Source organism: Sesamum indicum, linkage group LG8, assembly GCF_000512975.1.
Source record: "Sesamum indicum cultivar Zhongzhi No. 13 linkage group LG8, S_indicum_v1.0, whole genome shotgun sequence".
Lineage (NCBI taxonomy): Eukaryota > Viridiplantae > Streptophyta > Magnoliopsida > Lamiales > Pedaliaceae > Sesamum > Sesamum indicum.
Window position 1 is genome coordinate 18,049,084 of NC_026152.1, and position 27,201 is coordinate 18,076,284.

Genomic DNA, 27,201 nt, shown 5'->3' on the forward strand with positions numbered 1-27,201 from the left:
TCAAACCCAAAATATTATATACATCATCACACCACTTACCCATATTATGCTAATAATTGATAATTATGTGTTAGGATCTGAGGATGTTAGACTAGTACTGTTTGAGCCTGGTTCCATTCTAGCAGTTGTTGTGAGAATTACCATATAAAAGTAGTTCTATGGAATCACATTTAGGAAGAACTTGAATTCTTTTGCAGGATTTTATCTCTGCAATATAGGCTGGGCGAGGTCAAATATTTCTTCTCAGAATTTGAGAGATTGATCTTTGGACTGCCAATAATTGCGCAAAGAGGAGTTGGAAATCTTGTTCATAGTTCAATAGAATTTTCAAGGTTCCAATACTCAATCAATGCTAAGTTGAATTTTCTTATCTGTAACTGATATTGAAAGAAATCTGATCGAACTTTCATCCTGCAGAATCATCATCGGGTTTGCCCTCTTGCTGCTGATTCCCATATCGACACCCTAACATTATCTTGATTCAGGCTGATTACTTAACCAAGGTATGAGATCATAGAAAATGAGCTGATATATCAAGATCCCCTTTCTATATGCTTAACCTGGTAAACTTGTGGTGCTATTTGCTTTCTGCTTCACCGACCTGATTATTTTCCTCCGCGCAAACTTCATGAAGTGCCAGTCTTGATATTGAGTTATTTTTTTCTTTTCCATTGAAAGGGCTCAAAATTTTTGGATTATTTACAAGAAAGAAATAATAAACTGGGGGGAAAACCTTTTTTCTAGCGGGTAGATAAAATAATTCACCCTTGAACTAAGATAGGAAATGGGTCTTGAAGTGGTAATATATTAAAGTATAATGTAAAACTGAGAAGTATTCTACACCTTTAAATATTCGTAATGATTTTTGTTTTTTGTCCAAAAAGTAATTCATCAATAAATTTGCGGAAAACTTATTTCTTTTTCTAGAAAACATGTGTGATGATCCGGGGCATCAGGTAGAGCAATACAGTGTACATCATAAACAAGTACATATCATACTGTTTGATTCGAGCAAGATAGTTATTTATGTGAGTTGGGAATGGCTGCTGTGGGTGTGGACAGTTAATAGATAGGAAAGAATTATGGAATTTGGGAGTAGTAAAGTACATGTAATTCCAAGTACATTTTATTTATTATTACATACATAGATAGATGCACGCACTGGTTTCCCCTTTACATTGATGCAGCAGCAGAGCAGCAGACCACCTCACTCACTCACTCCCTCCTCAATTCTCAGAAAAGCTGAGGTACAAGATATACCAAATCTCTGTCTCCTTTCGATACATCAACTAGACGCTTCCACTGTCCCTCAGATGAGATGGACCCCTCCCTCATTCTGCAATCTGCTTACGCCACGTGTCCTCCTCCTATCCCCTCTTCCCTTTCTTCAAGGGAGAAGAAATATTTGAGGGGTTTGTTTTTTTCAATGTTCCCCTACAGTAACCCATTGCTCAAGAAATTCTTGCTGATCTTTTCCTTTTACTTTTCTAGATATATATTCTGTTTTTTTGTATTATTAAAATTTGATATCACACTACTAATAACTAAATAAAATCCTATATAAATAGGAAATGTAAGCTGAAATGGGTTAAGCCGAACGCATTGTTCTGACATTATGAATGACTCTGGTTTATAATTATGATTAATTAATATTGGGCAAACAAAATTAATGCAAAAAATTTTTAGTATTTGTCATTTTAAATTAATATTTATCATAATTTTTAGTTATGGTACGACAAACTTTTTGGCATCACTTGCAAAATGGCTAATGTCGGACATGTGCTATATTTTTTTTTCATTATTTTTTAATCATGATAATTAATCATAACAAAATATTATACTTTTTCAAGTGTTTTCAATTATTCAATGAGACATGCTTTGATTTAGAAATGCGTAAGGCCAAACGATATATGTAATTTTCTGAAAACAGACAAAATTGGCTCCTAAAACGAACTTGTTTGGATGTATTAATTTAAATGCAAAGTAAAAGTGATGTTGGGGTGAGTTTGAGCAAGATTTTTTCTGATTGGTACAGAAATGTGTGAAAAGTGGAGTCTTGTTGATGCATTTTCTCTCGTATATAGATCTTTGGTGTGAGCATCATTTTGCAAAATAAAAATTCGGACAATCTTAAATAACAGCAAAGACTCAAACTCAATGGGAAAAGGGAAGTTGGAATATGATGATGAGGATGAGATTTGTGTTGTTGCAATGAGTTATGACAGGACAAGAGGAGGAGGATACAGAAAGCGGGGGGGGGGGGGGTCCGAACCCGGTTGCTTTCTGACACCCATCACCACCACCACCAAATAATGCCCATTGGGTAAAAAGAGCACCAACTTCTGAATGAATCTCAACATTCAAAATCAAATTTGGACACACACAGAGAGAGTAAAATTGAGGCCTGTAATAATAATAATAATAATAATAATAATAGGTAGTGTGAACTGTGAAGCAAAGCAAAGGAAGGGTATGAAGGGTGTAGGTGGATTGATGTGGTCAAATGATGCTTTGCTTATGCTTATTAGTCATGTATGTATGGTATGAATAATTACTGTCAATCCACATCTTATTAACTGTTAAATAAACATGTCATTATCCATGTGGATGAAACCATATCATTTTTTAATGAACAAATTCAGACTCTAAATTCACGTTTTCCCAACTCTCTCACTCATCACATATACGATAAAAAGATAATTCAAAATCTTTCTAATAATTTAAAGGGTAAACTGTTTATTAAAAGAATTATTACACTCTTCACTCATAATATTTGGTGTAATTACATGTATATCTTCTAATGCTTTGAAAAATTACATCCAACACTCCTAAAATTTGCTTTCGTCTAACAAATAAGTATTTATATTAGTCAAAACTCATTAAATTTTTTTATATTAATAAAAAAAATTGAATATATCCCCAGTTGATTTATTGTAGATTGAATAAATCATTTTATGATCAAATTACTCTCGTACGTCTTCGCATATTAATGCATGTGAGGAGTTATATTTTTATCGTTATAAGGGTAGTTTGTTCAGGAAAAAATTGACCTACAATAAGTCAATAATAATTCATTCGAGGACAAGCGTCATTTTTTATTCAATTTTTTTTGTTAATATCAGTAAATTTAATAGTTTTTTATTAACGAATGAACCCATTTGTGAGGCAAAAGCAAATTTAAAAAATATTATATATAATTTTTCAAACTATACCGAATTTATGTATAATTATACTAAACTTATTAAACTATTATAATTTGTTTTGTAAGATAGCGAAACAAATAAAGTTGATAAATATGAGATTATGAGTTTGGGCATTTAGGGTTGAGATGAAGAAGAGTGTATGGGAATTGAAGCAGGAGGGAGGGAGAAATAGGAATAATTTCCTGATACATGTTGTCCTGTAAGAAAAAACCTGTAAAGATGACCTGTTCAGTTTCCATGTATATATAGGCAGCAAATACATATACCCTACCACCTAGATCCTATCACCGCTTCGCCTAAACAAGCCAACAACCCCACATACCCCCCACCCCCACCCCCCACCGCACTCTGTTTCTTTCTTTCTTCTTCTTCATCTTCCTGCCATAATTTTCTTCTCTCTTTGTTGTTAGAAAAAGAATAAATAAATCGGATGATGATGAGTGATAGAGAGAGTCCCAAAAAGCCAACTTTGAATAACAAGAAAAAGAAGAAGAAGAGAGGTGGTGCTAAGAGGAAAATGACCCTTGAGCAGACAGTGGCTTACAAAGCAGTCAATGAATGGGTTTCCTTGGACCAGTCAAATAGTGCTTGTGTTGATGCGTTTCTTGATGATGATGATTTTGGGGTTCAGTGCTACAGACCAAAGGAAAAGCTTGTCTTTGAGTTTCATTGTCACACAACATGCAGTGATGGATTCTTGTCCCCTACCAAGCTTGTTGAGAGAGCACATCAAAAAGGGGTGAGCTTTCGTGTTTTTTGTTTTGGGTTTTAACTGCTTTATTTTGCTATCAATAGAGATGGTTGGTGGTCTGTGTGTGTTGCATGGTGCTGCTTATCTTTTTCATCTGTGATTGTTTTAATCGTAAATGAATGATCTTTGTGGGAAGGTTTGATGATTTCAATACTGTAACATTCTTCTTTTCTTTCTTTGTTCTTCTTTTTTGAATTTATGTTGGACTTTTGGCTGTGTTCAGATGGCAGAGTTGTTGTTGCCTCTTTGGATGAGTAATGTAATAGATAGGCCTTGTAATTATATTTGATAATTTATGATTACTTTTGCTAAATTTAGTTTTTGAATACTGCAACACACTATTGATTGCTCAAGGGAAAAAAGTTACATTTTCTCGGAAGTTATAATGCTTAAGGGTTACCAGAAAGTGCCTGTTCTAGTTCATTTTCAAGAGCACGATTTGTGCATTTATCATAATATGTTGCCTTTTTATTCAAGAAAACATTTACTCTGAAAGTGGTTTCAGCTCCCGAAGTTTTGAAGTCGGTCGAGCGGGAAAGTAAATGGAACTCGGCAGTGTAATGGATAATATTTTCAGAAAGGTATTTGAAGTTTGCTGTCTTCACATGGGAGACAAATAACAGTGGCTTGTCTATGTGTATTTCAATTGCCGACGTGTGTAGAACAGGATTATATGGTAAGAACAGTAAAAGTGTACTATATGAACTGGACAGGTTTTTTCGAACTTGTGAGAGAGTTCATCTATTCGTCACCCTTTACCAAGTAACATATTCTAGTTCCACAATTTTAGGTGAAGTTGAAAATTTCACCCATTTATTCCCTCTTATTCATCATCTCGTCTTCGGTTAACACCTGCCTAAGCTGCATTGACAAGTTTGCGCTGTACAAGTTTCCTTGGCCCTGCAGCTCTCTTATTTCAGCTGATTTTGTCTGAAATTTTTGAGTTCATTCTACTGATGCTCAACATTTCTGCTTTATGGATAACTTGCAAGTTAGTGATGAATAGAATCTTGAGACGTAATTACTGATCTATGTTTACCGAAGGATTTACTGGCTGTTTGCAAGTGGAATATCAGGGATGCAAGAAAATGTGAAAATATAATAGGGGTGATTATTTATTTACTTGGGTTTGAGGAACAATACCAGAGTTCTGTCTGAAATCCACACTACAATGGTCCATTATATGTGTTCAGCATGTCAGTCGGAAATTAATTATGGCCTCCTACAGCTTTTTGTAGATAAGGCCGAGAAAGCATTTTAGAGTAAAATTAGAATGTTCTAGAGCAGTTGGGACATCGTCGAGGTCCAAGACATTCATATAATAGACGAACAAAGATAGTTCAACTAATTCAGATTATTCTATGGCTGATTTTATGTACTTGGTGTAAGCTGACACAATTGAGAAATTTCTTTATAGATTTTCCTTATCCACATTGTGCCTACAGTTCCCACAATGCCAGAGTTGGATAGGGAGGTGTCCTGCTCTTAAATCTTTTTCTCTCTGTGTGTTTTCTGCCTCAGCTATGAGCTAATGCATTTGTGTGTAGCAAGAGCAAGGTAATTTTTGAGTCTTCCACAGTCTGAGTAAAGTTTTAATATGCACTTGCGGCACGTTAACTTCTCAGGTCCACTGCATCAATTCCCTGGTTTGCTCTTCACATATGCAAATATTTGTTGATAAGCATGTCCAAGGCAATAAATAAGCTTGTAGCATTATATTTTAGTAAATCGTCCTTGCTCAGGTAAATAATCACTTGCACCCTTCCCCCAAAAGAAAGAATATAAAATTACATAAACAGACTTTTATTGTTCAAAAAATTGTTTCAACGTATTATTGATGTGAAAATGCCATCCTTCAGTCTGACTTGATAGTAACTTGAACTCCAGTAACACTGGACCATTTGGTTGCTTTTCTGTACCATGGGACGACAGCTGATTAATTTGTCTTCCCCTTGTTTGTAATCTGGTTTAAAGAAATTAGCTCCCCCAATTCATTTGTTTTCTCTCGTATAGTATCAAGCTTGTTTAATCATCCTGCACCTTTCGAGGAATCTGGAAAACAAATGAAAGTGACGACTCCTTGACTTAGTCTTGTAGTCCAAGTGAAAATAACTAATTGCGGTTATGGGATCTGTAAGGAGAATGTGGAAAGACTAGCAAAGGAATTTTTCTGAAGCTGAAATCTATCGCCTGATTTTTGTTGTTCCCAAGTAATTAGCCAAGTATCGTTTCTGTTTTATGTGTAATCAATTTTGCATATGTGATTATCCATCACCTAGTGGCAAGCTGGTGATATCTTTCAAACCTCCTGCTAGCAGTTTGTTTATATATTATGTGTTGAGAATCAATTCATGATTCTCAACATTGTGTGTCAAAAAGATCTTCCCTGTTGTTTCTTTTTGGAGATCAGTCTTTCTGTTCCATGTGAAGTTCTGAATTTAAAAAGTTTGGTTTAGGTAATGGTGCTTCTGGAATCTTAAAATAAAATCAGAACTATGATGCTGATTTCTTTCCTTATGAGCTATTCTTTTTGGGTAAATTAGAAAGGGATTGATTGTTTAAGGGTATGTCCAGAACAGGTGAAAGTCCTGGCTTTGACGGATCATGATACAATGTCTGGCGTCCCTGAAGCCATGGAAGCAGCTCGCAGATTTGGCATGAAAATCATTCCTGGTGTTGAAATCAGTACAATCTTCTACTCAAGGTTAGCATTTCCATCGGGTCAAGTTCTTTTTGCTTGACATGATAACTGAACATTTGCTAATTGGTTTGGTTTTCTTTTCTCCACAAGTAAATGGGATATCTTAAACCCTTGGGATTGTCTTGTGAATTCACTTATAATGTTATGCTTTGTGGTTTCTTTTGCACTTTTAGCCTCTGTGATTGCTTGATCTTTCCATGTACATAAGTATGACACTAAAACAGGATTCTGTAATTTTTTAATCCTATCTGTAAATCTATTCTTGATGTTTGTTAAATGACTGGCAGAGGGGACTCAGGGCCAGAAGAACCCGTTCACATCCTTGCCTATTACAGCAGTTGTGGGCCTACAAAATCTGGGGCATTGGAGAAGTTTCTAGGGGATATTCGGGATGGGCGATTCCTACGTGCAAAGAACATTGTCTCAAAATTGAACAAACTTAAGCTGCCCGTAAAATGGGAGAACGTAACAAAGATCGCAGGAAAAGGCGTTGCTCCTGGAAGGCTTCATATTGCTCGTGCTATGCTCGAAGCAGGACATGTTGAAAATCTGAAACAAGCTTTTGCTCGATATCTTTATGATGGTGGACCTGCTTATTCCACGTAATATTTTTTCTGGCAATTAGGTTTTCGACAGTGGGCATCTGTGTGTTTCTGAGAGCAATGGGTAAATATTTGTTTGGCTCTCAATTGTTTCAGGGGAAGTGAGCCTGTTGCAGAGGAGACAGTGAAATTAATACATGAAACAGGGGGTGTTGCAGTATTGGCGCACCCATGGGCACTGAAAAATCCTGCTGCTATAATCAGAAGACTGAAGGACGCAGGCCTGCATGGTGTAGAGGCTTATAGAAGTGATGGCAAATTGTCAGGTTGGTAATTCTTCTCTTTTTTACTTTTGAAAGTCAGCTTCTATTTTCAAGCAAACTGTTTTACTTTCCTTTATTTAACTTTATGCTTATGAACCAGAAGGCAGACGTTTGAATAGAACGCATGTAGCTTTCCTCAGGCTGGAATGTGTTAGCTCAGTCCTACCAAGTAGGCTAGTCAGAGCATCAGAAAAATAGAAAAGTGTCCACAAGTCAGTAGTTGTGACTTTGATGCTAACCAATTGTCAGTTTTGAGGGAAATCGCTGTACATTAAGTAAATGCCATACCAAGTAAAAATGACAGAAGACCTCTAGCAATAATTGACTGGGCTGCATCTATTTGGATAGTATTTAAGCCTGAACATACTACCGGCAAGAAGAAAGAAAACATGGTCTAATGGTTCTCGGAAATTTTTTGAAATGTCTCTGGATAGTATTTCAACCTAAAGAATCTGAGTTTCGTGGAGTAATTTTTGTGTCCTTGTCAATGAGCTCTTGCGCTAGCTTTCTTTTGATAATTTGATCGAACACTTGTCTGGATGCAACTGCAGCATACTGTGATTTAGCTGATGCACACGATCTTCTGAAGCTTGGAGGATCCGATTATCATGGAAGAGGGGGGCAACAAGAATCGGATGTGGGAAGTACTAGTGTTCCTGTTTTAAATGTGCATGAATTCCTTAAGGTGGCTCGACCAATCTGGTGCAATGCCATCCTGGACATCCTCAAAAACTACATCAAAGATCCTTCCGATTCAAATCTGCAACATATTATCAAATTTGGAAAGACCAAGGTCTCCAAAACTAATTCACCTTTCGGCAGCCCCAGTGAGTTGATCAATCAGTGTTTGTCGTCATGGCTGTCAAAAGAAGAAAGAGATAATGCGGAGTTCGAGACGATCAAGTTGGAGCTCACCCGGATATCAGCTGCCCAGGCAGAGTTGGCAGTAAGTAATTAATTTCTCATTGGGTACTTTTGTTCTTTCTCCTCCCACACATCAAAGGTGACAAGATTAGTTTTTGTCTATACATTTTGGAGGCTATTGACCAAAGAGAGTTTTCAGAGGACATAGGTTTCTTTTTCTTTGATTATTATTATCATTCATGCATTCGTTTTAAAACAACTTGTAATTATAGTTTTGAACTTCGCTGAATAGTGTTTCTCTTCAAACTAGAAGTGAATCAACTGTGGAGGCAGAAATTCTCTTGTTATAGTGTTTCTTATAAAACCACAGATCCTCGTTTCATTAGTTGGAATTTTTACACCAGTTCTAAGAGTATGCAGTCAGATTGTGTCCTTACAAGCATCTCTGTATCAAAAAGCTTCTAAGATTTATCAAGGTTTCCATATTACTTTCACACTTTCACCAGTTAGACACTTGAAAACTGAAGTTAACACAAGCTAGGTTAAAAACAAATTCACATACTACAGTATAAACAATGTGAGGACACAATGGGAAAATTGTTGCAAAAGACCACGAATTTGAAGATCAATATGGAGTTGACATGTTGCAGCATCATCAATCAAACTCTTACGTGAGAATTGAAGCCTCATTCTGAGCTTGTTGGACTACAGAATTTCCTGCTGGCTATGTGCCTTCTAAACTGAGAGCTCAAGGTGACAGCACAGAATACCAGTGGAAATGGCCTTCAGCTGCTGTTTTTCTTCTTTTTCTGTGTTCCATTATAAGTTAGTGTTCTCATCTGAGTTTCCCGATTTCGCTTTTCTTCCGTATTGCCTTCTGACCATGGTAAATGAAGGAATCTACAATTCCAGCAACTGTGAATATGCCTGGCCAAGAGAATTAAAACAGGAGTTACGGCAAAAGCGTCCTAATTATCGTATTGGTGACTGTAGAAAATTTGTATCTCTCCACTTCTCACTGAAAGATGCGCAAATTTTCACTTTATATTGTATACTGTATCAATTCCAAGGAAGAGTTTGAGGAAGTAAAATGGAAAATACACACAACTCAATGGAACAGTTTCTTTTGGGGGCTGGGTGTGAGTGGGGAGTGGAAACATATTTTAACTCGACTCTTCATTGTATAATGCACTTAGGATCTCCCTCATCTACCTACCATATAGCATTTCAGTTCCCGACAAAGAAAGATATTCAGATACAGCAAAAGCATCCTAATTATCGTATTGGTGAGTGTAGATAATTTGTATCTCTCCACTTCTCACTGAAAGATGCGCAAATTTTCACTTTATATCGTATACTGTATCAAATCCAAGGAAGAGTTTGAGGAAGTAAAATGGAAAATACACACAACTCAATGGGACAGTTTCTTTTGGAGGCTGGGTGTGAGTGGGGAGTGGAAACATATTTTAACTCGACTCTTCATTGTATAATCCACTTAGGACCTATGATATATATTAAACTTTGATTCCCACTTATTCTTCCTCTCAAGCACACACACAAAAACACATCCAATACAGAAAAGGGGACAAACAATTTTGCAGACCAGTCTAACCAGCCAATTCCGGTTTACGAAGACAAAGTACTTCAAACTTGCATGTAATAAGAATTGGAGGATGCAGATGGAAAAAAAATATCAGATTTACCTCCCACTATGGCACAGATATGTGTCAGGAAGTGTAGGAATGGCGTATGAGCCTCTGCGAAAGTCACCTGTAACAAGCAAACAAATTTACATCAATCTACATCAGTAACTCAAGCTAATCCTTAAGAACCAGAAAATGCTGATATTCTTGCAAGACTTGGATACTTCTATAGTATCCATGCCACATCATGTTCACTTGTGTATTAATTTTTGCATCAAACTTATGCAACCCAATAACTAAATCCAACAAAGTGCCTTGACATAAGATAAATATGCAGAATTTCATGTTAAGCTCTTTGTTCAAGAGTTTTACTTGGATGTCTATTTGATATCTGCCACTAAAGACACACTACTAACCTTTATAGGAGAAAGGTCATAAAAGAAGAAAACTCCAGGAGGGGATCTGAAATCCACTTCAGAACTCTTATAATGCTCAGTAACTGAGAACTGCAAAAGCAGTAATGTCTTATAACAAGAAAAGACAAACTGATCCGGGTGAGATTTTCCACTTTTAAAGCCGTAAGTACCTGATTTGACTCAATGGTATGGCCTCTAATATTGGTGTATATGGTTGGAACCACCTGCAAAATTCAGGAACACCTCAGACACTTCTGCTTCTTAAACTTTCAGAATGCAGCCATATTGCTTTCAAATTAGCAGGCCATATAATTGCAGCCACAATTGTTCTTGCAATAGCTAAAGTAAAACCACAACCATATTCATCATTTTCGCTCCATCAGATTCCTTTTAGAAATGAAATGTGGAGGAGTTGCCTATCATAGTGGTTGATCCTAGGCACACATGGTTCATATAATAATTTTGGAGCCTGTCCCCAGCCAGAGCCTGCACTTTATAGGGCACAGGCCAAAGTTTTACTCTCTATCTAAACCCTACATTGACTTGAACCATGCTTTAACGAGGACAAGAAAAAGGTTGAGAAATAAGGATGAAGGAAAGCGAGAACTAGCTAACGATATCATCACCTTAAGCAAAAAATGACGAGAAAATAATAGGGCCACAGGTAATATATACAATTAAATGGCCTAACAAGGACTATTACAGAGTTGTTACAAATTAAATCTATTTTATTAGTCATGGGTGGATTCTAAAAAAAAGAACCATAGATGAACTTTACTACAGCGCCAAAGGAAGTTTCACCATCACTAGGAATGTGTAGTAGCCAGGTTAGTAATTAGTATCATTCAAGGAGCTATATGTTTAGATATGCTTACAAACATGAGGACAACATAGAGGGTTCATGACAGTATGTATGATGGAAGAGTGAGAATCACATGCTCGGTATTGGGGGGCGATGAGGAGTGGGGTTAACATATAGCCTGAGAAGCCTGACCTTGGTAAAATACTGATACACTCCATTTGGATTTTCTTGTACCCATTGCACCCTGAATATGAACAGAAACATGCATCAATACTCGTGAGTACAAAATAACAGAAAACAGATAACTTTCCTATTCATCAGCATCTCTCAAGGTTTTGTTTGACAGTAACTGTGAACAAGGACACATATATGTCATGAAAATAATTAAATATAAGTTACAATCTATAAAAATTGAAGCAATGACAGACTCAACAGCATCTTCCACTGACTTCCAACTTTGCCCTCAGGACGTTAATTCCAAAAATTAATTGCATTTGCTGCAGTTTTGCATCTGTGATAGATTAAAAATGTTCAGAGTCATGAATAAAGATTACCCATCCAATGGATTTACAATTCCAGGAATGGAATCTCCAAATGATAACTTGTTAATCTTGTGGCTTATCTGCACAGCCCGACAAAAACAGTGAAATTATCAGTGTAAAGAATTTATTGTCAAAGACGAACTGTATAGTAAGGATTGCATAATGGAAATGGTTGACACAGATTTTAAAATGAGAATAGTAAATCATCTGTAATGGGAAATTAGACAAGTCCTTACATTATAATTTTCTGTTTGTAAAGCCAACAAGTCAAGCAGATGCGCATTTTGATGAAAGCTTCTACCAGGGGCGAAGTGAAAATTCCCAGCCACTTTGTTAACCTCCAGAGATCCATGTATATTACATCCTTCACCAACTTCCTCTTTCACTTTTTGAACAAAACCTTCTCTTTTGCACTAAATAATTTAAATCACATTAGAAGAAAGAATCATTTAATGACAGAAGTAAGAGAAACAAATGACAGTGCACATGAAAAGGTTTTGGTCTCTTCTAGATGGTTGAACAAATGCTCAGATATGAACACGATATGCCACCATTTTCCATCAATATTTGCACAGCCATCTAGATGGATCATTTGTACTTTACACCAAGAATAATTTCTGAAACAAAACGCTGACTACAACAAACAAACATTTATTAGTCAAATACATCAAAGTTATTCCAACTATAAGCATTGGATCTTCCTCCAATATCCAAAAGTGAAGTCCATGTTCACCTTTTGCTTCTCTATAGTAATTTAAAATGCTTAATTGCATGTTGTCTGGTGTACAGAAATACAAAACCAAACTTAATTAGGCATGGTAGTTCAATAAAACATATCCTAAAGACTGCCAAGATAAAATGCTCTTTAGTATAGCTTCCTAAAGCAGATTTTCCCTTTATCAGAACTATAGAGGAGCAAAATGATTACAGAATCATTTTGAGTAAGTAACGACTGGCTGCACAACTTTATCACGGTGCTTCATGACCTAGACCCAGTAAAATCTTGACTAATTACCATAGACTGAAGTTCCAAAGCCTTCGAGTGCGGGGTATAACCCCATTTGGCAACTTCAGAACGTGACATCTAATGGATAAAGGTAACGACTATCGCATGCTGCAATGTTGAGAGACCATTGGCATCCAAATAGGTGCCAAATGATGATAAAAATAGTACTTAAGAAGTAAAGACTGTCATGAGACACCCATTGGATAAATCATTAGGATTATTAAAAAGAAAGAAATTCTTAATGAAAAGGTAAGGTGTCCTAAAAATTCCTGCAATTGAGTACAAGAAGGTGTATTAGTATCATGAGTCAAAGCATTTACTCAACTGCGACCTCCAAAAAAAACATTTTATTCATTGTATGACAAGTAGAACCATTTTATTCAATTTCAATCAAGACCTCTAAGAAGACGTGAGATTATTTTCTTGTGTTCAAGGAAGATACCTTTTGCACTAATTCTGATTGCTCAATTGAGATATAAAGAGAAAAGATTAAGATGGTATCCGACCAACCTGATCAATCAAATCTGTATTTGTCAATCCCCAACCTCTTTTTCGATATGCTTCACGGACTTCTTCACAGGAGTTACAACAGTCATCATCAGACTGCAAAGAAAAGAAAAAAGATTAGCCAGGAATCAACCTGCAAGCATCTAAGATGATTGGTGCAGCACGCGAACATAGTGATCTCAACAGCAGCAAATTCAGGAAAATGTACATACTAAAAGATGTCATTCAGAAAGGGCCAAGGGGTTAATCTCTTTTTCAAGAGTCCTACCTCTACAGTTGAATCAAACTATGCATAATCCCACAAAGTATTCTTTAAATCCAGGCTATCCAGCCAGATTCTTGAATATTTACCTTGCAACAATCTAATGCATCCTATGTTCTCAGGTACTGGGGTTCTAATAGAAAAAGTGAAGAATAAATTAAATGAAAGCCATTTTCTAAGCACTTTTCTTAATCCTCTGAAAGATAATTTTATATAATGATAAATTTGCAATCCATGCAAGCATAAATGTGCCGATTGACATAATACATCTCTTTCCATTCTAGAAAGAATGAAAATATGCTGGCGGTAGATGCAAGGGGAAAATTAGTTAAATATCATTATCGAAGCCTTTCTTCTTTTTCCTGTTCCAATTTGCGAATAGGATAGATTTTTGCAAATAATTCCTCTATGAGACAGTCCAGTAATTTATCAGGTTAATGACATTAATAAGGGAAAAGGATAAGTAGGATTCTAAACCAAAACATATGTCAATCTAGGCCAGGCAGTTGCAGCATGTTAACAAAAATAGATTCAAGAACATTAAATGGCAGATTATCCAAGTTATCTGTGTCTCGCTCACTTTAAAAATGTAATTAACCAATAGAGGTAGACACTTAAAACATATAGAAATACCGTTTCTGCACCATAACATGAACCACAGTATGTCTCATTGTGCTCAAGCCTGCCACCATGTCTCTGCAAAGGCCTCTCAATCTGAAATTAACATAATAAGAAACGACAAAATGAGGGAGTGAACGAGTGTGAGGGCACGTATATAAGAGAGAGAAAGAGAGAAGACTAGCAAACTAGACAAATATAGAAATACATAAGGGCTCTACAGACAAAATAGTTGGTGGAAGATAAAACCAATCTAACACACAGCAACGGGTATTATTATCTCTAAAATGATATTCCGGATAAACAAATGTAGCATAAGAAGTTCAGACTAGAAAGTTTCTAGATGTGCTACTGGAGCACCCATAAAGGTTTGAATGCAGCATAAGAAAAATGATCAAGATCATATATTTGGTAAGATTCAGTTCAAGCACCAATTACAGCAAAACTCCCAATTGCACCTGATGCTATCGACTATATATCAGATGATAATTTTTCATCTCAGACAAAGCACGACTGTAATATTTTTAAATGGCATGTCTACGTGAGCTTATGTCTATTGTCAGCTGAATGGACCTATAAACAGAGTGAATTCAAAGTCCTGCACAAATGATGATAACCATCACCTCAGAATCAGAGCCACAAGTAAGAAACATATAGACAAGAGACCAAATTTGATTAAACTCCTGGCTGACAAGAATCAGTGTTAATTTTGAAACATGGACTAGTCTGTCCAAACACTGACTTAGCAACCCAAAACCCTTTTGCTTCCATGGCTTTGCGGCAAATAAATTCTAGCATTACCCCTTTATCAACAATGTATTCAGATGAAATATAGCTGTATATGCAAGCTGTTAAAGAAACATTACATAGTTCCTTATTTATCATTAATTCTACCAAGAGTACAGAGGAAAATTACAAATTTACTTTATCATTTAGGAAATTCCCTGACATCAATTGAGACCTCAAAATTTCCACCAGTCTAATCTGAAGAAGCGAAATCGTAGTCCACCTGCCTCTTTCTAGAGACATGATTAGTTTCTTATGTTCATGCAGCTAAGTCTAGTGCATGTGACAACAAACAACCAGCAAGGTGTTGCACATGGTAATGACTACAGCAGTCAGCATTGGCACAACAAGACATATTATTAGGTAATTTAATTGTGCATATTCGGTGCCACATGAATCTTGTCCACAAATGATGATATCACAGTTCATCAGCAGTCCACGTAAGCAGCAATACCATCTTTTGCCATTCAAAGAAAGAAGACATAACGACTGAATCTTACTTTTTACAACCTTATACATGTAACAAGGTTAAAAAAGAAACTTGCCAAAATAGCTCAGCATTCTAAATGAAGCCACACGAAAAGGTGGAGTGCAGCACTAATGGTCCGATATCATTCATTGTCTTGTTCATTTAGTAATACAATATTTAATATTCTTCTTTCTCTTGACAGAAATATAGCAGAAGTCACTCATGGTAGTCTAAGATGAGAAAAAGGAGACATGATAGCTCATATACAAATGCAACACAAGTTATCGTTCCACTTACCTTGGGTGCACCAATTCCTTCTTGTCTCACTTCTATCACGTTACCATGAGAATCAATTCGTTTCTTGAATATATCGTGCTTCTGCAAGTTAATGAAGCATACGCAACGAATGCATCAGAAAATCATACAAGCTCAGAATGACTGTTTGAGATCAAACAGCAAAAGCAAGAGTAACACAATAAATAACATTTTCAAACAATCAAAACAAACTGCAGAAGTCGAAATGCATCACATACTATGTCCAGATGCCGCTCTCCACTTATATCCATGGTATCAAGACTCAGCAGCGTACATGGAATGGCAGGAAAGGTCACATCAAACTGCATTCAAATTCAGATGCACAGGAGTATATCTTTAGATTTTATTGAACAAACTGAAACCAAAAATGAGTATTACTGCCGATGATCAAGCTTCAATCAAAATGAAAAGTGAATACGAACTACCACACACATATAATGTTCTGAATTTCATTAACTGGGTAATGATAAAGAACCACACCCTAGTCAATCTGGGTAGACTAAACTACTTGCACCACAAAATTCACCTTCCACAAGATAGGAGCTATGAGCACTATATCATAAATTGAGTTTGAGAAACGATTCTAAAGTATTTTTAAGAAGACAGTTATCTCACATTGATACGTAATTTTCCTCCCCTTGACGTGTCCACCACAAGCTTTGTATCTGTAACTGTGTGGAGGTATAATCCTGCAAATGAAGAGACCCATGAATATGATATCCAATTTAAAGTAGAACAAAAGTGAAACTTCAAATATAACAGATTCAGGATATTGTTTTCGGCATATATCAGACATGTCTCTTAAATTATTGTATGATATTACCACTCAGAAATATATTGGAGTTTTCTTAGCCTTAAGGAAGAGCAAACACATTTTTCGTAAGACCACGTGAGAAGAACACTTCAATGGAGTTCTTTTTTATTTAAGATACAAAACTTCCACTGATGCCATACAAGATTCAAAACAAAGATCAATATACTCTGAGGAACAAGAGTAAGATTAACCAAGACAAATTCATCTTGAGATATAGCTTCAAGAAATTATTTTGAAGACTATTATTTTCCAGACCAAAATACTTGAAGAAACTTGCCAAGACCTCATCTCTACTCTGAAAAATTTCAGCAATTTAAGTGTGAGAGAAAGTAAGCACTATAAAAATGAATTGGGTGTGAAGCATTATTGTTTGCTTGGTTTTCTATGTAGAAGATTTCATCAAATCAATCATCACAATACACTGGATACCAAGTCTAGTATATTCCTAATGAGTAATGACTTATTTTCTTGTCCTATCACATTGCACTGTAGCTAGACGAAAAAAATGGCTGGTCAGCATCGTTTAGTCCAATTCAGCTTTTCAACATCTTAATTTGCAAGGCAAACAGGTCATTACATGTCTTTATATTTCTTGTTTCCTTCTCAACTATTTCCGTGATACTAGTATAAGAGTACATATTTCTTGGCCCTTTAACTTATATACCGATCTAATTAGTTTTAATACCCGCACACAACCAGAGACCTTAAATACCGTGAATTTTCCTGACTCCTTGCTTAATTTCGATTTACATTTACCTTCCTAAAATAGTAGCTCCACAAGAAGACCTCAAGATATGCCATAAAATGTCCTTATGTGGTATCATACTGGAGAATTCTGTCAATTTATAAATGTTAATTGCAAGAACAAATAATAGATTTTAGCGCCTTCATATACAAAACTAAGGAAACACCACTAGAATAAGCTCGAATCTGTAAAAAGCCAAAAGTAGATGTATTAATCACGTTGGAAATCATGTACAAAATAATCTTGATGAAGCCACAGAATTCCTACTTCACAGATATCAGTCCAAGAACTAATTCCAAAACTCCTATTCAGAAGATTGATATAACGCCACCCAGATCTACATATACAAATTTCACATCTCCCCTTCCTCTCAAAGTCCCACCAATACATCACTTAGTAGTTCTTCCCTACTTCACCATTACCACTGTCAGCATTCACAGAGAAATATTTCAAAATTTAAAGCAGTAGCCCCACAAAATAAGAGACAGTATCGAAATTAACATTAGATACCACCCAACCAGAGACACACAAACGTCCCAGCATTTTCAAGAACCTGGAAGAGAACTAAGAAATAGCAGCACAAATATACAGCAAATTAGATAACAGTAGTATAAAGTTGAAGAATACATACTGAACTCAGAGAGGAAAAGCAAAGCAATGACGATAGAAGAAACAAGCGTGATAACGCCACCGGAGGCCGTACGGCTGGAGAAATCCTCGTTGATTTTCGGGTAGGCATCCAAATTCCGCAGCTTATTGTACACCTTCTCCATGAATACTACATACAAAACCTAGTATTTCTCTACGTATATCCACCCCAGACCAAGAATTCCTAATTTGTTTTTCTTGATTTATATTTTCCTTCGGACAACGTGAATTCTTGACGGCTCGAAAGGCCAAGGACGGCAACGGAGAAAGAAAAAGAGGGTTCGAGTTTTGACCCTGGCGAACGTTCGTTTCTTTACGTACCTCTTTTGTCCGCGTGTGGTGTGGTTGGGTGGGAAGGGGGGGGATCTGAAGGAACAAGGAAAGAGACAACCTTCGGGTTATACAAAGGAACAGTAAAAGGTTTGAAGTTTGGTACAACTTCTTTGTATTTCCTTATATTTTTTAATATCAAATTATCAAGGATTTGGGAAATGATACCGATACGAAATACATTTATATACGCTATCTATCAATTCAAAATCATACGAATGTAAGTATACCCATGTATATACGTTTCTTTTATGTATGCAATTTGGTAAATGAGTCAGATGGTATTTCGCTTAACTATTACAAAATAGTTAATAACCTTTTTTTAGAAAAAGAGATCACAAGCTGAAAAAAAAATAAAATCAGAAGCTTAACTTTAAAAAAATAAGTGGTTCATGACTTATTTGTTGGAACTCTAATAAGTTCCTTTAAATTAATTACAACAATGTATAAGATTTATCGTTTTAATTTATTCAAACACTTGAAGAATTTAATTTCAAAAGAAAATACAATTTTGTAGAATATATAAAGCTGTAAGAACTTTCAAATAAGTGTAGCCAAATGCTTTAAGTCCGATTAATCCGATAAAAATAAAATAATAAGATGGAAAACTGCAAGTTAATAAAGGAGAGTGTGATCCCTAACTAAACAAACAAAAAGACTTTTGATTTGTTCTAGTTTTTGGTTCTATTATGTGGGATAATTATACTTTGCAATCCCAATCTATAATTGATCTATGAAAACAACCTCTTACAGTTAGGGGGGAATCAAATAATAATATTAATATTTTGGAAAGTGTATATATAATTTTTTGAAAGATATAATTTATCTGTGTAAATAATATTGAGATGTATGGTACATAAATGTACATTATTCAAGAGGTGGATGTTCTTGTAAACAAACCATAGATAAAAAAACGTAACTATTATTATCCCTAATTATTTTGGTTTCTATTTGTATGTTGATGCAAACAAGTAGTGACATATCTATTCCCACCTTGGTAATATTTCTTCTTCTTACCCCCCCCCCCCCCCCCCCCCCCCCCGAGGAATACTCTACGATTGTTATTCAGTAATTCATTTGACAATTTATATACGATGCAAAGCTAAATTCCATTCCATTCGTTCAGCTTCATTTGATCCAGCTTCACCATTTTGCAGATACGTCGCAGGTTTGCTTTTTATCAGATAGTTCATCTTCCCAGACTTAGACAACTTCTTGTTGCTGAAAATGGACGTCTCTTTGAGGTATAGCTTAGAGATAAAACCATAGGTTCCAACTACCATTCAAGCATGGTGTCGTTCGCTAATTGAGACCCCCCCCGGCGAGGAATACTCTACGATTGTTATTCAGTAATTCATTTGACAATTTATATACGATGCAAAGCTAAATTCCATTCGTCGATTTCAGCTTCATTTGATCCAGCTTCACCATTTTGCAGATACGTCGCAGGTTTGCTTTTTATCAGATAGTTCATCTTCCCAGACTTAGACAACTTCTTGTTGCTGAAAATGGACGTCTCTTTGAGGTATAGCTTAGAGATAAAACCATAGGTTCCAACTACCATTCAAGCATGGTGTCGTTCGCTAATTGAGAAATTCAGACTCTGTTCTCAAACCCTCTTTCACCCAACTCCAACGAACAAAGATGTTGCGGTAGGAGAGTACGTTTACCTTCAAATTATGTAATTTGGAAATGGTATGGAACGTTTCATCCAGAATGAGAAACTGATGTTGCTTTGAGGATAGATCCCCCGAGGATAAGTCAGCATGTCAGTAACTTTAGTTTGTCCTGGTAGTTAAAGTCAATTGGATTGTGTATAATGACCATGGAGACAGTATTAACCAGGATTTGGAATTACAGAGGTAAAAAAAAATCTGTAAATGTGTGAAACATTAAACAGCTTATCATGTAAACTGTTACCAGAATCGCCCCAACAGAGTTGAAACCAGAAACTCAAGGTATATGGCATCTGAAAATTTGGAGTGACTGTGCTTGTATGCTTGAGGCCTCTCCTATAGCTCACTCACAACACTTGTAACGTGGCCGAAATGAGATTCCCTCATAGCACTTGCACTCAGCGGTCAGAGAGCTTCTCTATTTCTGAGGCAGCTTCTTCACAATTAACCAAATTATCGACTACTATGGGTGGACTTGTGAGAGATCCATGGACCTATTCATAATACAAGAATATACTGACGTTAAAAGATCACATGGTTATCATTAATAAGATTTTGGAAGGACTTGCATCAAATGAAACATTACCGCGCCGGGTGACTTGAAAGGCAATGAATCATGGGCAGGTACTGCATGTGATTCTGAAGGTCTGTGAAATAATAAGTGCGCAATTGAACGGTCTATAGGATTTGTATCTGTTTCCATATCCATGAAACTGGTGCATCCAAAATGAAAATCGTCAAGAGATATTCGATTAGTACAGAACTTCATGAGACAGGGCAGAAAGCATTGTCGATTTTTGCAGCTTAGCCCTGCTGAAGACTGATTTTTGCATATGTTGAGAAGATAGATTAATAAATGATTCTTGCTACATGGTTGCAAGAAAACATGGATAATGAAATCAGGAAAGAGGTTACGTACTGATTTGTTCCTTCAGCCAGGAATGCTCCACTGGCGTCTCTTTCTTCCCCACAACCACCATTGAACTTTGCATGGTTATGTCTTTGCTCAGCACTCCGTGCCAGACGGTACAAACTGTCCCTTATGCATAACTTTGTTCTCAAATCCAACTAATCCAAGAATGTCAAGACACAATTAGTTTCAACGCATTTGAATAAGTGACAAGACAGAGCACTGTTAGTTTAGAAGAGAATGTAGACTTCCTACTCTACCAAGACAGGAATGTATAACAGGATAGAGCACTGCGGATCTGGTGCTAAAGCCTATAATAGAATTTGGATTAAATGAACCATGAACCATCTCTCCTAGGCACTTTAAGTTTAATGATATGTAATAATTTTAGGGCAATTCTACAAATGCTTTTATGAGCTGTCTCTTATTAAGAACCACTCTCATGCATTTCAGATGGTCTTCCAACATCTCATGTTAGTCATTTCTCTAAGAAAACTACCCATGCTGAATTTTATCAAATTACCAGGCAAGAGTTTATCTGCACTACAACTGTGAACCTAGGGCACTGCCTCTAGGACATTAGCACTAGGCATGATTTTGGTGTATTCAAATGCCTGGACAAATCTATAAAGTCAATTAATATAGAACATTCACTAAAGCAGCACATAAAACATGGTTTCATCTTACAACAAAATGACAGACTATGATAATATCACACAGGCATGAATGGGAAATGTCAGGAGTTCATTAGAGCATACTTTGTATAAAGAAAATGCAGCAGTGCACCTCTTTGGATGAAGTTAGCATTTACATTCAGACAATACTCATAAATTAAATGCAAAGCAACTGGGCATACAACATTTTGAAGGAATTATATATAACCAGAAAAAGTAGGTTGACTGACACCAAGTTTAAGCAAATAGATGAACTGAATATGCAAACTGGACTAGGTTATGTCCACTAGGATTGACAAGAACTCCAAAAAGAGAAGCCAGCAGAGCAACAAATTTGTCCCACTGCATCTCAACCAACTAACCCCAGAGACCTTTACACATTTCGATACAAACAGATTTGTCCTTCATGGGAACAACTTTATAATTGCACCTTGATCAGGCATGCAGAAAGATAAACTTGTATTATTACTCAGTTATTAGAGCAACTTTTTACAGCGTTGAGGAGGAAGTTATACCTGTTCCATAACAAGCTGAAGCTGGCGAAAACTGGCTGCTTCCAGTGAAATATCATTCACGCCCGGACTCATAGTTGAGCTTTCTTGTATATTTGAGGAACCTAATTCTGTAGGAATCACAAAGCTCACTCCTTCAATATCACTATGATTCTCAACTTTATCTCCATAACAGTGGACTTGTTTTCCTGTCGAGCCAGGATCACCTATGGCTGCCTGCACCATCACATTTGCATTCTTAAGACTACTAGTACCAGAAGATCGACTGCTATGACGACTATGTAGCTTCTCTCTTTTTCCACGCCCTGCTGGAGCAGTCACCTGAAATGGAGAGTCATGAGAACTCTCCATGGTCGGCAACTGATTGGATGTATTGGACGAATTCCTTGGTGAAGGGGATGTTAAGTCATTATTCTCAGATTTGACACCAGATATATTTGGATTTACAGAAGTTGGATCGGACAACTGGGTATTATCTGAAGGCAGATAAGACAGAGGATTCTGTAAATAATTATAGGAATCTGGACTAGAAGCTTGTTGCTGTAAAGCCTGATGAGTAGTGGCCTCAGATGGGAGCTGCACAACTTCATTGGAAGGGTTATTCATATAACTGAAACTACCATTTCCGAAGTAGTGCTCTTTTCTCTTCCCCACAGACTGGTTCTGTAACTTAAAGTGTTTTTTGTGCTCGTTTACCTGCCAAGCGTCACATACAAATTAAAGTATACTGTTTGAAGAAACTCTGAAGATGTGCACATCATGTTTCAAGTCTGACATGCATATACAACTATAAACACAACATAGCAATTGATATTTCTCTGCCTGCAACGATGCAATCCTTCCACAGAAATGGTCGAGGAAGAAACTAGTGGAGAAGCAAGACATATTGGATCAAGGTGCAAAAATAAACATATGAAATTCATCATCCACAGAAAGCATAAACAAGAATTCTACTAATGAAACCAACTCCCAGCAAAAAACTGACCTCAGTCGTAAACAGCGGTACCAAATTACTCGTTGAACATTTAGTAAGTCTCAAAAGAATGCGAAGCTATGGTTCAGATCACAGACGTATACTGACCTGTTTTTTATGGATAAACCCATCTTCTGTCTCAGCACTAGCCAGTCCATTCACAAAAGACGCATACAAATCTGATTTCTCTGAGGTCCAAGAAGTGTCTTTGTAGCTGACATGTGCACTAGTCATGGCGGAATCGTTAACAGAATAGGTCCTAGAGGAATCATGATTTTCTGAAATAGTTTCCACCAGATTTGACTCAGGACATGGAAACCTATTAACATCTGCGTTCACAACATCTCCAGACCCACCTATATTATCTGTTGATGAAAACCAACCCAACTCGTCTTCTTTACTGGCCCCAAGTCCAAATGTTGAATCGCAACTCCTGCAACACAGGACACGTTTGTGATCAGAAACCATATGATAAGAATGAAAACCACAATGATGAAAAAATTCAGCATTACCTAAACATCCTGTCAACATCTTCAAAGTTTCCTATTTCAGGCCAACCATAATACAAGAAATCACTTGAATCTTTGTCCTCGGTGTTATCAAAGAACTCGAGATTATTGCCAGTGTGTGTTATGTCACCAAGAGGGTAATTGAAAGAGTTGTTATCAACTGTAGTGGTCTTGTCACCAAGAAGGGTATCATTTCCACAAACTTCACTACCTTTCTTGTCTGCATTATTCCTCTTGAGGGCATGACTTGATGATGTGGCATTCTCAGAAGCTAAACTTGATGCTTCTTTAATTGAGGCGCTGTCAGACGAAGAATGAAATATGTCACTTGGTCCGTGGGGCCATGAATCTTTATCCAACATCATGTTCCTTCTTTTACTCAAAGATGAAAAATCCTGTAGTTCTCTTCCCTGATCAACATATCTAGCTGTAGTTCTATCTCTGATATGATTTGAAATACTAGTTGTTTCACGGCAAAGTTTCTTGTGGCTATCACCCAGAATGGAATGATAACCTGGTTGTTCAGATTCTGGGTGGGGCACTAAACGATCATCGGTATGGCATAACTCATCCCAAACTATGTCTTCAAACTGTAACAGCAGTTGCAGAATTTTAGCTGTGATAACTGCAGCCGCTTCCATAAAATGAGTGAACCAAATCAACCAATACTACAACTTAAATATTTAGCAAACATTGAAGAAGAAGTGACTCATGAGTGATGCCTTGATGGAATCACAAACCATTATTAAAGTGAATTCCAAACTTGTTCAATTGTTTTAAGACCACCACAGAATTAGCTGAAAGATAGCACTGAGCGTTAAGTTTTAAACTCAGCAAATAATCTGAATAGAGCGTGAATTCAAACCTTGAACAGGCACATTAAATAAGATATTTCCCAGTGTTTTAGTCACGGTGCAAGAAATAAATCGTCATTAATATAATAACATTGTTTATTGCATCCTTCCAGGGTTTATGCATACCAACGACAGATGCACTTGTGGGGACTTATCCTGGACCTATTACCCTGCCTGAATACATGAAAATGGCCGAGTCCAGATTGACAAATATGAGCTAACAATGACTTAATTGATCAGTCAGCCACAGTATCAGCCATTTTTTAGATGGAAAACATCATAAACTCCCCATTGCATTTGCCACATACTTATCGTATGTTATCTATTGTCCACGACTTATCCAAAAGCATAAGGTCACACGAATATCTAGAACTAGCACCAGAAAGTCAGCTTTGACATGATCTTTAAAGATCCTGGGGAATTCTTCAATGTCATGTCTATCTAATAATTGGCGTACGTAAAGAAGAAAAATTTGTGTGTGTGTGTGTGGTGGGAGCAGAACAATAAGATATAATCATCATATTGTTAATAATATTTTTATTGTCACAAGCCAAAATTCCACCAATTCCTGATCGTGACACTATAATCAAATCAAAAGTATATTCTTCTCAAATTTGTAGAAAGTTTCAAAATAAAGATAATGCACTAGATAAGTAACCTCCAAGTATAATTTGCGAAGAAGCACCTTACTTTTTTGAGTTTCCTAAATTGCTGAGTGAGGGATTCACATAGATATGACCTAAAAAAAACTAATTTAGCCAATTAGAAATAAATCGGAAGATGATAAGTTGAAATATATTTTTCCTAAGACATACAAATGCAAAAACGAGCTATGCCTACTTTGTCAACAGACATGCTTATTTTGACTCATAGCAAGGCCAACTTAGCTTGTCTTGGAGATATTTTCCAAGAACAATGAACATGTTTTACATGTGAAGGCAAATTCCATGAAACGTTACAATTTGTGGCCAACTTTCTATATATCCTAAAAAATCAAACGAAAATTACACATGTGACAACACAGTAAATGAACATTTACTTTGTGCATCATGCTTATACTTCAATGGAGCAGTGCCTTCATAATTCACTCAGAATCTTTATAGGTAAAACTAACAACCAAGAAAAAGCACCCATGTGCATATTGTAAATAATAGTTCTTTCCTTGGTGGCTTGAGTCATGTGCATGCCATCTTGACAAAACGATATTGAAAAATGAGAACTTACCTCATACATGCACAATTCTGACATTACTTCAAGCATTCAGCCGACACCAGAACTGTTTGAAGTTTCCATCAGTTTTATATACAAATCCTTCCTTTGCCTCCGTTCACCAAATCCACCAAGAAACAAGCAAATCGAGAAATATTAGAATCCAACAACAAAGAATTTGCAAGCAGGAAAAATAGAACTCACTCAGACGCACCAAAGACACAAGCCATATTCTATGCTACATCAATTTATAAACTGTCCAATTCAGACAAACAACAGGAAAGTAAAGAATACCTACTTGCTGATGAAACATAGGATATCAGAAAACGAACTAAAGAAGAATAAATCTGAACTCTCGCACCACACCTTGAGATTAAATCAGAACAACCTCAAGCAATAGAAAAAGGCAGATAAAGTCGAATTAAAAATAACCAAAAGTAGGAAAGGAAAAACAAACGATGTCTACTTGCTAAGCAAACCAGAGGTTAGGCATGACTTCCCAAGGAAATAAAATAACTGAATCTCTTCTAACAAGAAAATTATCGAAATTAAGAAAGAGTTCGGATAGCTCATGTAAAGCAACTAATTGGTTCCAAAGCATTGAAAATTGAGCTCCCCTAGTATCAAGGTTAAAATTCTTTTTTTGAGGGGGAAAAGAAAAAAAAAAGTAATTAGTAGAATTTATCTTCAAGCTTCAATCTTTTACCATTTGATCTCAATTTCAGACCAACCGTATAAATCTTGCACTACAAACCAAATCCAAATAGCTAAACAACAAGTAAACAGCTAAAACTGAGAGCTAACACCCTACTAACTGAAGCTCGCCGGAAAACTCACCGGAAAACCAGTAAAACGCCAGAAAATCCAACAAAAATTGACCGGAGACGAAATCCGAAAACTTCAGTCCACAAAACCACCAGCTAGCAACCCTAGGTAAGATTCTTCGGAATCCAAAATCTCGGAGGTTCGAGAGAGAGAGAGAGAGAGAGAACAACAACCCTTTTGGAAATGAGCTTTGGCAGAGAAAATTTCTCTTGGTTTTTATTTTATTTTTAATTTTCTGAGGAATAATTAATAGTTAGTTAATAATAAAAAAATGGGAGGAGTGGAGGGACCGCCACGTGGCCAGGAAATCAATACGGAGGCGGCAGAGTGACGGGTGGGTATCACAACTCGTGGACAAAAGGCCGGGTTGAGATACGATCTCTTTCTGCACTCTCATTGGTCCACGTCCCTTTTAGGGTTCCCGGGTTGACACGTGTTGATGGTCTCTACTATGTATTGGGCTTTGGAATAATAATTGGGCTTGGCCGTTTCTGCACTTGGACCATAATAAGCATTTTATTATCATTTTGGTTTTGGTGAACCCAGCAAAGATTAGGGTCACTAATTTTGACCTTCTTTTGCAATTTTTTTGAAATATAGTGTTAAAACTTATAAGTTAGTTTTAAAATATTTGAAATTTTTCTAGAAAATAAACTTACAAAATCAAAATAATATGTTAAAAATTTATAATTTTTTTCCAAAGAAAAGGATAAGGATTTGACTTTACCAAAATGCTACCACGTAGGGGCGCAAATAACCAAACACCCCAAAA

At 36.4% G+C, this 27,201-nt stretch overlaps 3 protein-coding genes across 4 annotated transcripts; 1 reads left to right on the forward strand and 2 right to left on the reverse strand.

Annotated features, from left to right (window-relative positions):
• On the forward strand, positions 297-8,799 carry LOC105169217 (5'-3' exoribonuclease). The gene is made up of 7 exons (XM_011089573.2): positions 297-332; positions 418-503; positions 3,614-3,942; positions 6,534-6,658; positions 6,943-7,257; positions 7,354-7,523; positions 8,072-8,799. The coding sequence occupies exons 3-7, from the start codon at positions 3,634-3,636 to the stop codon at positions 8,476-8,478; spliced, it is 1,326 nt and encodes a 441-aa protein (XP_011087875.1). The 5' UTR covers positions 297-332; positions 418-503; positions 3,614-3,633; the 3' UTR covers positions 8,479-8,799.
• Positions 8,899-18,339, reverse strand: LOC105169218 (endoplasmic reticulum-Golgi intermediate compartment protein 3). Its single transcript, XM_011089574.2, has 13 exons — positions 17,941-18,339; positions 16,366-16,439; positions 15,969-16,052; positions 15,733-15,813; positions 14,196-14,276; positions 13,304-13,396; positions 12,024-12,200; positions 11,800-11,867; positions 11,438-11,489; positions 10,614-10,667; positions 10,444-10,533; positions 10,088-10,154; positions 8,899-9,311 (listed from the first exon to the last, which is right to left on the reverse strand). Exons 1-13 carry the CDS (start codon positions 18,080-18,082, stop codon positions 9,220-9,222), a joined length of 1,155 nt encoding a protein of 384 aa, XP_011087876.1. The 5' UTR covers positions 18,083-18,339; the 3' UTR covers positions 8,899-9,219.
• On the reverse strand, positions 20,057-26,633 carry LOC105169219 (protein LNK1-like). Of its 2 annotated transcripts, none has more exons than XM_011089576.2 (8): positions 26,442-26,633; positions 25,620-25,716; positions 23,545-24,131; positions 23,141-23,465; positions 22,063-22,755; positions 20,883-21,031; positions 20,550-20,676; positions 20,057-20,457 (listed from the first exon to the last, which is right to left on the reverse strand). In XM_011089576.2, exons 2-8 carry the CDS (start codon positions 25,653-25,655, stop codon positions 20,362-20,364), a joined length of 2,013 nt encoding a protein of 670 aa, XP_011087878.1. In that variant the 5' UTR covers positions 25,656-25,716; positions 26,442-26,633; the 3' UTR covers positions 20,057-20,361. The 2 variants fall into 2 exon arrangements, with proteins under 2 accessions (XP_011087878.1, XP_020551656.1); XM_020695997.1 differs by having other exon boundaries at positions 23,545-24,166.

Coding starts and splice junctions, on each gene's coding strand:
- LOC105169217 (XM_011089573.2), top strand. CDS start 3,634: ATGATGATGAGTGATAGAGAGAGTCCCAAAAAGCCAACTTTGAATAAC. Junction 3,943..6,533: donor AGAGAGCACATCAAAAAGGG/GTGAGCTTTCGT, acceptor TGTCCAGAACAG/GTGAAAGTCCTGGCTTTGAC. Junction 6,659..6,942: donor AGTACAATCTTCTACTCAAG/GTTAGCATTTCC, acceptor AATGACTGGCAG/AGGGGACTCAGGGCCAGAAG.
- LOC105169218 (XM_011089574.2), bottom strand. CDS start 18,082: ATGGAGAAGGTGTACAATAAGCTGCGGAATTTGGATGCCTACCCGAAA. Junction 15,814..15,968: donor GAGAGCGGCATCTGGACATA/GTATGTGATGCA, acceptor ATTAACTTGCAG/AAGCACGATATATTCAAGAA. Junction 14,277..15,732: donor AAGGAATTGGTGCACCCAAG/GTAAGTGGAACG, acceptor TGTTAATTTCAG/ATTGAGAGGCCTTTGCAGAG.
- LOC105169219 (XM_011089576.2), bottom strand. CDS start 25,655: ATGCTTGAAGTAATGTCAGAATTGTGCATGTATGAG. Junction 23,466..23,544: donor GATGTTGACAGGATGTTTAG/GTAATGCTGAAT, acceptor CCTGTGTTGCAG/GAGTTGCGATTCAACATTTG. Junction 22,756..23,140: donor GGTTTATCCATAAAAAACAG/GTCAGTATACGT, acceptor GACGCTTGGCAG/GTAAACGAGCACAAAAAACA.